The sequence below is a fragment of the Gorilla gorilla genome, chromosome 22 (genome assembly GCF_029281585.2).
Source record: "Gorilla gorilla gorilla isolate KB3781 chromosome 22, NHGRI_mGorGor1-v2.1_pri, whole genome shotgun sequence".
In the NCBI taxonomy this organism is placed as follows: Eukaryota; Metazoa; Chordata; class Mammalia; order Primates; family Hominidae; genus Gorilla; species Gorilla gorilla.
This window is the reverse complement of record NC_073246.2, coordinates 4,638,466-4,652,601: the sequence shown is the minus strand read 5'-3', so window position 1 is coordinate 4,652,601 and position 14,136 is coordinate 4,638,466. Positions and strand designations below refer to the sequence as shown.

The following is a 14,136-nucleotide window of genomic DNA, read 5'->3' as shown; positions in this document are numbered from 1 at the left end:
CTGCCCTGGGTGGTGTACAGCTTGCATGCACCACCTTCCTCCACAGAGCTAGGAGAGCCCTGCCCACTTAGAGACCACAGGTGTTTTCATCTGCAAAATAAGAACAATGTCTCTATCTCCATTAGGAGTTTTGTGCAGACTAAAAGCAATTGTCTATAAAAAGAGTTTAGCACAGAACCTGGTATATAACAAACACCCAGTGAATTTTAGCTATTCTCATTCCTTTTTGGTTTCTGTGCCTTGTCCCAAGTTCAAAGTTCAACACTTAGATTGGGAGTTGTCAAGCATAAGTGGTAATCTTCCTGCTCAAAGTGCTGTTCTCAGACCAGCAGCACTGGGAGCTTGTTAGAAATGCAGACTCTCAGGCCCCACCCCAAACCCAGTAAGTCAGAATCTGCACTTTAACAAGATCCCCAGGTGATTCACAAGTAGCTTCAAGCCTGAGAAACCCTGGACTTGGCGTGTGAGTGAACGGGCTTTGAGAGGCCATAAATGCAGACGTGAAAGAAAAGAGTGAGGCTTGGTTAATCCCCGACAGCGAATTGGCAGGAGGAAGAAAGAATCCAGCAAGAGACAGGAAGAGGGTCCGAGAACTGCTCCAGCTCACGCCAGCAGCTGCCTTCACAGCAGCCCCCAGGGGCCAGGCCCTGCTTTGAGGGAGTGGCCCTTTCTTTCCGCAGCTGGAGAGTTTCCTTCCCAGGCTTGTGATTAAAACTTGGAAGATCTGTGTTTTGTATGGTAGGAGAGGCTGTTGCGTTTGTTACAAGCCAGGGTAGGGTGGTTTCAAGGTGAGACAACAGGAAGAGGGAAGAACTCCACAGCGGAGACCAGCAGCAGCTTTCTCAGCCAGCCTACCCTCCCTTCAGATTCCACTCTGTGCGTGCTCTTCTCACTCAAAACTCATTTATTTCTTCAATAAAGGATTCCCTTATGCTCCACTATAGCTGTTACTGCTGCCTTACAACGAAGGTAATTTTTAAAGTCTTCTCTTTCTTACAAAATTCTAAGCATATGCAGGGCAGGGACTCTGACCCAATCATTGTTAAACTAATCAATGAATAGTTGAATAAATGTGGTTACTTTTTAAAAGGAGGGGCAATTCTGATTTTGATAGAAAAGAGAACATTTCAAAAGGTATGTGGCCTCTGAGCTAGGCCCTGAGAAACAAGTGGAGAAGGAGAGTGAAACGGCACGCCAGAGAGAGGGGACAAGTGAAGAAAGATGACAACTACCCTGTGCACTCTATTCAAGGAGGAGCAAGTGCTCAGGTATAGTGGATGAGGTTAGAAAGGTAAGCTTCGGCCACACTGCAAGGGGCCTGCAGCTTGTACTTGATCCTGACCACCTGTGGCCCTCAGGGTGCATGCCATGGATCTGCAGATCAGCATCACCTGGGAATTTGCCAGCACCTGCTAAGTCAGAAAAACTGCGAGTAAGGCTCAGCAACCTGCAGGCTCATGAGCCCTCCAATTGATTCTGATGCACATTCAAGTTTGAGAAGCAATAGCTGTGCTGCTGAGGTGGTTGCCGGTAAGTCTGGAGAAAGCAGTTCCTGTGCAGTGGTGTGAGCAGCAGCCAGAGTGGCAGGTGCAAAGAGATGGGCACTGAGGGAGGAAGACACTGCTCTTTATTAAAGACAACAGACAGTAATGCTAGAGATAGAGGCGGCCAGTGTCTGCGGCAGGAGAGATGTTTCAAGTGGAGAGAAGCAAGTCAGATGAGAGACAAGGAAAGAATGCAGGGTGAGCTGCATGGGAAGCCAGTGGCACAGGCGCCTGCCAGTCAAACTGTTACTACCCCTGAGTCCCTCTGTCCTTAACACCCCTTGGCTCCCTGCTCTCTCCACATGACCATTCCCTATTTGGGCCCTCAATGATCTTCTTCTCAGGCTCTTAAAATTGGCCTGCATATGACACTCCCTCCCTCTCGGCCTAGCCACAGCCAGGGGATTTCCCTAAATGGCAAATGGGGCATGCTACTGCCCACAGCTGCCCACCCCACAGCCCATGACAGCAGTTCTCAATAAGGCAGCTAATTGCAAGCAGGTCTCTGGTTGCCATATTGATTTGGGGAGGGGTATATATTCAATGGAATAAAGCCATTAAAGATGTAAAATCATATCTGGGACAACTCCATGCAACAAAACTCTGCCTCGTGTCCTGTGTGACTTTCAAATGACATTCATGTGGGCAAAAATTATGCCTCTGAGCCTAGAACCTACTTTCACTTTACTATAATCACAATTCTTTTATTTTGCATGGTTTTAATATTTGCCAGGTCAGTCAAGAGAGGATTTTCCTTTGTTTTGTTCAGAATTGTAGCAAGAGTTACTCAGGACTTCAGAAACCCTGTCAGGATGGCAGTCCTGCTCATGGTGCCAAGTCTGATACGGTGACTGTTAGTGTGCATTTAGGGACAGCGTTGACTGTGACTGTGCCTCCTAGCATAGCTGTCCTGAGCATTTACACATTGAAACACATTATTTTACTATGAACTACTTTATAAAAAAAATACTTTCTTTATCCCACAACTAGGACAGTATAGCAAATTTTAAAGATATGATTAGGAATGTTATATTGTATATGAATTTCATTTCTGGGTAAAGGGAATATTATAAATTATTACAAAAATGGAGTATATGATCTGGGTATGAGCTAAAGTCCTAATTTCTGAGTTTAGGATGTTCTTATTTATTTAGCAAACTTTCATCTGGTCCTATGTGCTCAGCACTATTCTAAGCACTTTATAGATATTAACTATTTGGTCCTCACCAATCCTATGAAATAAATATTATTCCCAATTTTATAAAGACACTTGCCCAAGGTCACACAGCTGGCTTAGTGGTAGAGCTGGGATTCAAACCAAGGCCATCTGGTCTGTCCTTGCTTTTAGCTATTACATATGCCCACCCTCACCCCATGCTCCCATGTACAAAAGGGACTTCTTGATCCCTGCCAGCTTGCCTGGGGGTGAACCCCTCCCAGACCTCATGCTTTAGTCATCTCAAGATAAGCATGCTGCTCCCACCCTCCATGACTATCTTTATTCACACTCTTCTCTGAGCCTGAAATGCTCCACTCCTCCTTCCCAACCTCCCACCCTCACCCCTACCCCATTCCCTCCTCACGCCCCCTGCCCCCTGCCCCGTGTTCATGCCCTGTGCTGGCTCTGCCTCCACACCTGTAATGCTTTTCTGCTCTCCTCTGTCCCTAGGCCTCCTGCCTCCCACAGAGCCCGCAAGGCAGGAATGTGACACACCCATCTCAGCAGCCTCACCAGCATGGCAACCTGGCACTTAGCAGGTGCTCAATGTATGCAGAGTGACAGGGAGGGAGGGGCAAGGGGAAAGCAGCAAGAGTCTGCAGGTGGAAATAGCTAATGAAGGTTACCCAGATGCGCCCTACCCTGCCTTACCTGTCTGCAGGCAGGGCAGTGACCCTGGCTCGTTGATGCCAATAACAAGTGCCCCGGTGTTACCATGACAACAGGCCTGAGGCATCTGGGAGGGGCTGGGCTCTCCTCTTAGGGCTCTTGCACTCATGCCCATTCTATCTTGGCACAGACAACAGGCAGAAGCCACCTGGGATGGAAGAAGGAGAACCCCAGACTCCCCTGAAAGAAGGCAGAGGCCAGTCCTCTGAGGGATGGGGCAGTCATCCCTCAGAATGTGAAAGGGAAGCCAGTGTTCACATGCTCTGGACTCATGGAAGTCAAAGAAAAGCCCTCTGCTATCCCAATCTGCCAGGTCAGCAATAAGAAATAGAAGAAAACCGATTTGGCAACATCCAGAGGGTATTAAATATTCATCCTGAGTGCCCATCAGTAAAATCCCAGCAGAATACACCCTCTGACAAGTCAGCTTTCCACCACTGGAGGCTGTCCTCATGGGAGCTTGTTTATGGCTTTGTCAATTTTAATAGCCAAACCAAGATATTGTCGTAAACATTTGAAAAATGAGTGCTGACATTTCCCTTACTGCTTCTGTATTTAGGGATGTGTAATTGGAGGGCGTTTTGAGCTAAAAAAAATCAGAAGGAAGCAAGGCAATTATGCTTTACAATTAAAAGAGAAAACTGATTAAGAGCTAACAATCAAATATGTGAACTGGCTGAAAGTCTTGCCTAAGCCCCCCTTGAGGGGTCACACTATGTGATCAATGGGGATCAGACGAAGCTAGATCAATGGCAACATGACACTGATGGCATTCCTTGAAGATTCTGTTGGGGATGTGCATACGCAACAGGAAGCACACACAGGGCATGGTCAAATAACAGATCCACAAGTCAACTGTGCCATCCAACCAGAGATTCTGATGAATACTGATATGGGGGCAGGATCAGCAGGGACGAGTCTGGGGCACAGACCACAAAGAAGCTTGCTGTGATAAATGATATCACAGCAGTGGAAGGCTGATGGTAAATGGACCAGCATGAGTGACTCAACAGTCCCTGGGTTCCTATTTGATTCTGATGGAATACGAATATTTAAAACAATATTCTTTAAAACGGGGGTAGCAGGGGACACTTCTATGGAAGACACCAGAGCAGGGCTAAGAATCTATGTTTTAAGGGGCAAGGTACGCAGGGAGAGCAAAAGAAGAGAGGATAGCGCTGGTATCCCCAGGTCTTAGAGCCACCTTGTGGCAGAAGCTGGAAGAATCAGGAGTTAAAAGAGGCACAAGATAGAACTTCTACACCATCAGCAAACTGTGTCTTGAGGAACCTCTACCAGTGTCTTATGACCCCAACTAGCAAAAAACAAATTTAAGGATTTGCTAAAGGGGATTAGGAAATCAGCAGTGGTTAACCAGAGAGAGGAAACATTAAATACAAGCATACGGTAACAAAAAGGATTCCTGAGAAGAAAAGCACTTGTCTAGAACATATAATAATAAAATTAGGAACTTGGACTCTGGAGCCAAACTGCCTGTCTGGACTTGAATCCTGGCTCTGCCACTTACTATGGCACACTGGGCAATTTATGTAACTTCTGTGTCAGTGTCCTCATCTGTGAAGTTGGGTAAAACGGTCCCCCTCACAGCACTGCATGGGTTAAGAAACAAGGAACTAAGTTATTATGTGTAAAGCATTCCCAGTGGTTTACAAGAAATGCTCAGTGAATATCAGCTGCTACTGTTGTTACTACCAGTAACGCTAGTGCCATAACTCCTCCACATCAGCAATCTACAAGGAGAAAATTCTTCTGTAAAGGACAGCATTAACTGAATGCAGAAAGAAGAATCTCTGATTGCATAGCCTTTAAAAAGGTCAAAGTCTCCCTACCGCAATTACTTTTTAACAAGGCACACCTGGATTCAAATCCCAACTTCCCCCACTCACTAGGTGTTTAATTTGAGGAACTGAGAACCTCTCAGAGCCTCTGTTACTTCATTTATAAAATGGGAAAGCAATATGTTCCTCCCAGGGTTGCAGTGAAGATTAAGTGAGATAATATACACCAAGTGTCCAACAGTCTCCAGCACACAGTCAGCTCTCATGTATTTTTCCACTTCTATTTCCCCAAAATGAATGCACCAGCACCAAAGTATACAGGAAAGAGTAAAAACTCTTATGAAGCTCTCTGGAAAATATTAAGTGCTAAATGCATAAATATTTAATAGAGGAGAGACAGTAACACTTAAGGGGATGCACTCTCCTGGTGCCTCAGCTGCCCTCTGGGAGTCCTGCACGGCCTCAAGCACCCACCTTTGCTCTTTCTAGCCTCCAAAGGGCCATGAAAGTATATTACTGTGCACCTTTAAGTAGAGGACTCGTAACAGCCCAAGTACAGTGATACTCATAAGTCTCCTCTGCCAACCACTGTTCATTCTCATTTTATAGTGAAAACACAACAGAAACCAACTCGAGACACCCAAGACACAAAGACAACCTCAGAGCAGATCTGGGGTCTCCCAACCCTCCAGCTACTTTACCCAGGAGGCAATTATGGTATAAAGGAAAACGTTTGCTCTATGGAAGTCAGAGATACCTGGGCTCCAATCTCAGTTCAAATCTCAGTTTTGCCCCTTAACCAGCTGGCTTGCCTCCATCAAGATTCCTGACCACTTTGAGCCTTGGTTTCCTCATTAGCAAAATAGGGATACAAACACCTACATTATTAGGTTGTTGGATAAATTTTAAAAAGAAAACATGAGTAAAGCACTAAGCACAAACCTGGCATCCAAGAGGTACTTCATACATATTTTTCCCTGTCTGCCTTTAGTAACACCATAAATTAATCCAAATAATTAGAACCTTCAATGAACTCATTCTGTATTCTTCCCTTAGGCACTCCAGTCTTAGATTCCAAGTAGTACCAGAAACAGGCAAATACTAGGGATGGATTCAAAAAGGCAATGTCAGACAAGGTCTTGAGGCCAGCATCTCCTCTACCTTCTACAGCTGCAGAACCATGTGATGGGCAATGCTGCTCAGAAAACTGACTTTGAGAGCCAGAGGGGACCAAAAAAGGTGCAATTACAATCCTAATGTCCCACTCAATAACGCAGGCAAGTAGGTACGTCGACATTTTCCACAACAAGGGTTCACATAAAATGGGGTCTCTGCTTAACCTTCCATTAACCTGAAAATCCACTTAAGTAAAACAGCCTCTTCCCTGAGCCTCTTGTCAGTCAAAGTTTAGGCTCTCGTTGGCCAAGGGAACAGTCTCATCATTTATACAACTCACTTGTTCCAAATCTGGTACAGAACAGAACTCTGTTATGGGGTTGGAAGAGGTGAAGGAGAAACCCAAAGGTTACCGTTATTTAACCTCATGTTGATGAAAACAACATTGTGGCCACCTAAAGTAGTCAGGCAGACCAGGTCAGGCCCTAACCATGGCTGTTAGTGGACAGAAAAATCCCTTTGGCAAGACGTTCCAACCATCTTTGCAAAGTCAAACCCTTGCCCTTGCCTGCACAGGTATCTGTTCTAGCCGAGGCATAGGCTGGGTGAGGGAAGGAACACAGGAGCCTACCGCCTGGGCTCCACCCTCCACCAGCTTGTAACCTGGCAGGAGACAAGGACAGATGGAGGAAAACCATAAGAGCTGCATGTACTTAACTCCTCCCGCATGTCAGCGGAAGAGCCTGATGAAGGCGAGAGTGTTTGCAGAAACCCTACTGACTAATGCTCCCCAAATTAATGCATCCTGATGATCCGGTTTGAGACAGACTCAGCCTCCATAGAGAAAGGAGCTCAAATTCAGGGCCCATACAACTGGACAGGGCCTGGGTGCAGGCAACATTGTGGGAGAAAGATAACCGGGTTTCAAATCCTGGCTCCACCATTCACTAGGTACATGACCTTAAGCTAGTCACTTAAATCTTTCCTGGGGTTGTTGTGCAATTCTAATAGAATAACTGACCTTCAGCACCTCATGCAAAGAAGATGTTCAATAGGTGCCTATTACCCTCCCTCTTTACTCAGAATTTCCTTGTCTATGAACAGGAGACAATGATATCACTTCCACATAATTGTATGAGGATTACAGGAGATGAGGTTAAGTAAAGAAAAGGGCTTTCTTTAAAACAATTGGCCTGTGCATTTCACAAATGTCCATGTCTACAGACACACACATACACACACACACACACACACACACGCAAACACACAGGTTAGGGAATTGTTCTAGATTAAAGGAGTCTAAAGAGACAGGATAACAAATGTGATGTGTGATCCCTGGTTGGATCCTAATCTGAAAGGGAAAAATAAAGGGCATGATTGGGACAACTGGGGAAATGTAGGTGATAGGACTACACTAACGTAAAACCCCAAGGGTGTGATAATGGTGCAGTGGGTGTGTAGGTTCTTAGGAGTTACATGCTGAAGTACTTAGGGGGAAGTGTCCCAATGTCCACAGCTTTGCCTCCAATGGCTCAAAAACAACAACAAACATACACACAGAGGAAGAAAACAAATGCCGTCAGACAACAACTGGCTATCAAGGGAAGGAAATACAAGTGTCCACTGCATGATTCTTAAAACTTCCTATTGATTTGCAATGTCTCTAAATGAAGAGCTGGGAAAGGGGGAAGTGATGCTAAGGGCTCCATGCACACTTTTCTTTTTCCCTCACGTCTGCTCAGGCAGCATGGGCACATAGCCCACAGGTCCTCAGCACTCACCTGGCTGCAGCAGCCTGATCACCAGCAAGCTGGAGGTCCTCTCCGCCAGTTGTGTCCAGGTGTTGTTGTAGTTCTTCCGCCACAGCTCTGCCACACACTGGTACTTGCCTGCTTCCGTGTCACTGGCTCGGCTGATGCTTAGGCGGACGTTGTTGCTGGACTCAGCCTTCTCGGTGGCAGTTCGGGTTCGGAAGCTGGAGGACCTGTCCCCCCACTGGACCCCTCCGTCCCGGGTGAAGGTCACCAAGTCATGGAACTCCACCGTGCCCACCGGCTGGAACCTCCATGTCACTGACACGGGGACCTGGGCAGGGTAGTGGGGTTTGATGATACACTGCAAGTCAAAGGAGTCGCTGTAGGTCACCCCCGGTGTCCGGAAGATGGCTGTGACTGCGAAGCCCATTTCTGGAGAGAGAGCAGAGAGATTCAACCAGAGGAGGCATGTGGCTTTCTCAGGGCAGTATGACATCAGCAATGGGGCAGCTGGCAAAGCAAGCAGTGTGGAGCAGAGGCTCTCGGGGCCCCTTTTGAGTTCTCAGGCTAGTGTTGCTTTTAGTATCCTGCTGAGGCCCAGTCCAAGAGTTTCCAAGACTCCAAAGAAAGGCCCACCACAATTCCCCCTGAACAGCACTAGCCTAACCCTTCCCAATGAGATCCTCGTGCATTTGCTCCTCCCCTGGAATTAGACATCACAATCCTCTCAGGGACTGATTGCATGTAGGCAGGGTTGCTCCTAGAAATCTTGAGATTCCATGAGAAAACAGGAAAAGAAAACCCCAAAGCCAATTTCCTCCATTGCACAGGAGGAAAACACAACCACACAGCCCCAACACCTCTTTTCCTGGTCCCTTAGTGCACTGGTGCCGAGAAGGGAAGCAGATGGAGTCGGCCTCCAGTCCCTTTCTCACATCCCTCATGAAATCCAAGAACAGAGCAGGTGGGGACCTCCAGTGGGGTGGGACAATTGTCCTAAATGCAGGGTTCTGCAGTCTCAGTGGCTGTGGGTCTCTCAATATTCCTTATTGAATGGGCAGCACTGCTAAGCTCTAATACTGACTCCTCAATATGAGTACCTCAGAGTTCCTTCAGCCTGGAAATACTGTTTAATATTCATACATTGATCAAAATCATAAAGCTAACAGTAGCCAGTATTTACTGAGCACTATCTAGGTGCAAGCATAGTGCCAACTGCTTTGCTCTCATCATGCTCCACTGAATCCCCAAAACAACCTTGTAGAACAGGCAGGCTTGTCATCTCTTCCTGCAGATGTAGAAACTGATGCAGAGAGAGGTTAGATAAATTGCCCAATATCAAGCATTTGGTAAGTCAATGACAGAGTTAGTCTCCAACCACATGTAACTGATTCCAGGGGCCTTTTTAGGTTACTTTACCCATGGAAAGCATAACACGGTGGTTAAAGGTCCAGACTCTGGAGCCAGCAGCCAAGCCTTTGATACTTCCCAGCTAAGTGACATTAAAGTTACTTAACTTCTCTCTGCCTCTGTTTTCCAATCTGTAAAATGAGTCTCTGTGAAGATTAAATAAATCAGTGTTTATAAATATTACAAATAGTACCTGGCACATGAGATATACTATATTTTGTTAAATATTTTGTTAAAAAATGAAATAGAAATTTAAAAAAAGTACTTTAAACACTGTAATGTGAAAGACTGGATACAGGATGAATCTTTTGGCTTTCTATGGGGAGGTTAAGTTGGCAAATAGGTAGGTACAATTTGCTGAAAACTCTGGACCTTTGATTTGGATTTCATGGGCTATCTCTATATACCCTTTAAAAAAGTTTATGACACGGAGGCCCATCCTTAAACATGAAGCATCTCTGACAGTCACTGTGCATCTGTGTGTAGTAGGTGTTGCATGAGGGTGGCGTAGGACAGAACCTCAGGGACAGGACCCACACCAGGTGCTCCTGGCCTCACACCTGAAGGGGAGAGAGCTTCCCCAAGCAAATGACTTTGTCTAGTCCTGACACAGACACATGCCACAGTCACAGAGCACCCAAGCTGCTCTAACTGAACAGCCATAATGGCCCATTGTACATTTGGGACCCGCATCTAATTATACTGATATGAAAATTCATGTGTGTCATTGTTAACTTTAGACTGAAAAGACAACCTTAATTAGTCTAGAGTGCCCTCCCATTCTTCCTTGTTCAGTCCTTTGGGCCACCTGATTATGGCTGTAGCCAGAGGTATCTCAGTGGTGGAGATCAAGTGAACAGTGCTGGCCTCCAGATCCCAGGGCAGAGCCCCTCAGTGCCCCTGGCTGTGAGAACCACCAGACATATGGTGAGTAAGAAAAAACTGAGGGGATAACCTGATACCATAAATTACTTCTAGAGAAACAATCCTCACTAACTCTAATCACTCATTGGACATTCCTAACCTTCCAGGATGGTTAAAAAAAAAAAAAAAACCAGTACTGGACATCCAAAAGTTGTCCCCCAAGTTCCATCTCACTGGGTCCACATAGTTGCTGAGTATGGACACAGGAAATGAGCTTATCAGGAAACGCAATCACTGGAGGAAGTTTCTAAGACAGAAATCTGAGCCATATAATTACTGCAAAAAGCAGGTCAATCTTTAGGATTAAGCTTTAGAAAACAAATGTAATTCTAATCTCAAAGGGGTAAGAAAATGGAGGACTCTGTCAAGGACAAAAACCACTCGGGGCTGCCGTCTTTACTGGAAGTATCCAAAAGCACCACCATCCCGACCTGCAAGGAAGGTGGTGACACAGTCCCAGGGAGTGGGACATAAAGTTGCTGAGGACAACCGATGTCTCCTGATAAACAGGAAGACCTGACATAACAAATTTCTTTCCCAGCAAAGTCACAGACTGGTCATTTAAAATCTAATATACTGATTATATCCAGGCAGATAAATGTTGATAGAAGCCTCTTTACCCCAATGAGAAGCAAATCTAATCTTCCTTGGTTTTAGCAAATCTCAAGGTATCTTTTCATTCCATGCTAATGAGGGAATAACTTTGTTAGGTATGGGCCCCATCAGGTAGTAGAAACTTCTAGCCTTAGGCAAAGTATTTAATGTGTCTCAGTCTCAGTTTCCTCCATAAAATGAAAGTGTCTGTCACTTGGCTAGGTGGGGATTCAATGGGACAACTAAGCTTAAGTGTTAAGGATTAGCCAGGAACATAGTAAATGCTAAATAAATGACAACAGATAATTTTATACCCTTCTCTGCTCTCTTTCAGGAAGGCTGGCCCCTGAGCAGCAGGGCAGGAAAGACATGCCACACAGTGCTCAGCCAGTCTGCTGTCTTTAAGGCCAGGCTGGCAGTGGCCATGCTCCTCCACCTGGGGCCACCACTATGGCTGGGTGGCTTCACTAACCTGGATGGAGTTCTGATAACATCACTCTCTCCCAGCCAGACTAGGAGTAGTCACAGCTTCCAGCTATTGCTATCCCTCAGGAGCCCCATCATCCACTGTGGGTCCCTTAGTCCTTGCTAGCACTATCTTAATTAATTAAACCCTTATAAGAAACAAAATAGATATAAAGGAAAGTACTTCAAACTGTATAGGTAAAAGACTGGCCATAGTTTTCTGCTAGAACTCTGACAGACAAAAGTCAGGATAAGGTGTTTGACACTGAAGCTGTCTCCATGCCAGACCCACTGCCAGTCCCACCGCTCACTCACCAAGAGCTATGATGGAGATGGGAGTGCTGGCCCGGCGCTCCCCAACAATCTGCCACTCGCCATCCACCACCCGCACCCATTCAGTCACATGGCATTCATACTGGCCCTCGTCCTCCTTCCTGCTGTTGAAGATGCCCAGGCTGAATGAGTTGGGCTGCACCTGCTCCATCTGGACGCTCCCAAAGCTGCTGCGCTCCCAGTAGGACGAGCCTGGCTGCACGGTGCCATGCCGGTCTAGCCACATGATATTGCTGCGGCGGTTCTGCCTGTCCACAAGCTGCCAGATGACAGAGAAGCGACCCTGCAGCCTGCCTGCCATGCGGACGCTGCAGGAGAAGCGCAGGTCCTTGCCCTCAAGGATGACGCTGGCATTGCTGGCCACCTCCACGGAGATGCTGCTCTCTAGGAAGAGGGAGAGAGAAACACCCTGGAGGCTTTATGGTCTCCACAGCTCCCTCCCCACAGAGGAAACAGGAGGAGGGGTGCAAATGGAATCATATTCAGGTACGGTGAGCCTTAGAGGGTCAAAAACACTCTGACCCTAGCTGATGTAAGCCCTGGCTGGTTCTGGGCATTGCTCCCTGTGGTTTTAGATCTGATAATCTAGGATGTTCTTTGCTGTGTGCAGAGAACTGTGATAACGAGGTTCTAAGACCTGAGCCTGAATAAGAACCTAAGAAATACAACATAGTGGCATGATGATTAGGGCATAAAACAATTTATTGGGTAATCTATTCAGCTGGAGTTCAGGATTTTTCAAGTTGAATTTTCAGCAAGAAGAGTAATTCCAAAATCCTACTTCACTTCCCTCTTCCTACCATTCGATACTACAGCAGTCAAATAAAAGCTGAACATCCATAATGTGCCATTTGAGTCCTTCAGGACAATTTAGGAAATATGAAAAAAAAACTGACAGTAAGTATTTGGATGATAATGTGTGCTTAAGTGTGGGTAATAAGGGAGCACAGATGGTCTAGTTTCGCAGAGTGCATGAGGAGCAGGCTTTCATTCTTTCATTAACACACAGGAAGAAAACAAAGCCAGCAGCTCGTCATCCACCACTCTCCCGCCTGTCCAGTCAGCCCTGGGGCTCCTTTGCTCTCTTTCTAGAAACATTCGGCCAATCAAAAGTTTGGGATAAGGATTCCACTCCCTTCCCTGTCTCATCTAGCCTCTGCTGCTCACTTAACTATCTGAATTCACTCAATCAAATTATTTAAACTCGACATGCCTCAGCCTCTTCTTCTGTAAGACAGGTAGAGAGCCACCTTTAATTGTAGAATTCTTTAAATATTAAAAAGTAAATGAGGTGATGCGTATAGATTCACCTAACACATAGTAGGTTTTCAAAAACTGGTCATCATGATCATGATTAATTTTACTATTCCACATAACTCTTTGTTTTTATAAACATCACAGATAGCCTAATATGTTTTAATTATGCATGTAGTATTTTGTATAATTATCTACATTGAGTTCAGAAGGTCTGTAAGTATTAAAGAACACAAAGTAACTAGTTTGGCTCCAATTTTTGGGTACCACCCACATTAAATACATGCAATAATTTAAACCAATTAATTAAATCAAATCCCAGATTTTAAGAGGCACACCCAATTACCAAGAGAAAACACACACATACACATAACAATGCATTTGAATCAAATCTTTTCTCTCCTTTATTTCCCCAACAAGCAGAAACAAAGACGAGCACTGAGCCTCAAAATGTAGCTCTTATTATAGTGAGGATGCCTGCTAGCCATTCTGGATGTGCTTGTTTTATGTGAAAAATAAAAGGTCTGGATGGGGCAGGGAATAGCAATTTTCCCAGGAGGGCAACCTCCCCCAGGAGTCATACCAGGATGATTCATAGAGATAATCAGGCTCCTGAACAGTCACCATCTATAGCACTAATGGCTAAGGGGATGCATTTGGAGACTTCCTAACTCTGTAATCCTGTGGTTCTTCCTTAACCTACCAAAGCTCCAATTTCTCATGTGAAAAATGGAGATACTAATAGTGCCTACTTCTTAGGGCATGACATTGACAGGATTAGATGAGGTAATTATTTTTCATCATCATTAATAACAACAATATTCCTCTTTAGATTAAAGACTCATCCCCACTGTTACCAATTCAAAATAAGGGATTAAAAGGGCAACTGCATCATCAAGGAAGAAAATCCTTTCACTTGTCTTAAGTAGGAGAATGACTTGCAGGACCTTACTCTCATCCCCTACTGTCATCCCAGTGGACTCTTACGCAAGTCTTAGCTCATTTATTGAAAGGGCTACTGTTTGGTGGTGCTCTGTTGCTTGAGCAAACCTGGA

At 45.5% G+C, this 14,136-nt stretch overlaps 1 protein-coding gene across 1 annotated transcript in view; it reads right to left on the bottom strand.

The window, feature by feature from the left end:
- The window catches only part of LOC129530497 (immunoglobulin superfamily member 3-like), a 38,681-nt gene that overhangs the window by 11,038 nt on the left and 13,507 nt on the right, over positions 1-14,136 (bottom strand). Inside the window, 2 exon segments of the mRNA XM_055377305.1 lie at positions 8,129-8,533; positions 11,810-12,211. Coding sequence (XP_055233280.1) covers positions 8,129-8,533; positions 11,810-12,211 — 807 coding nt within the window.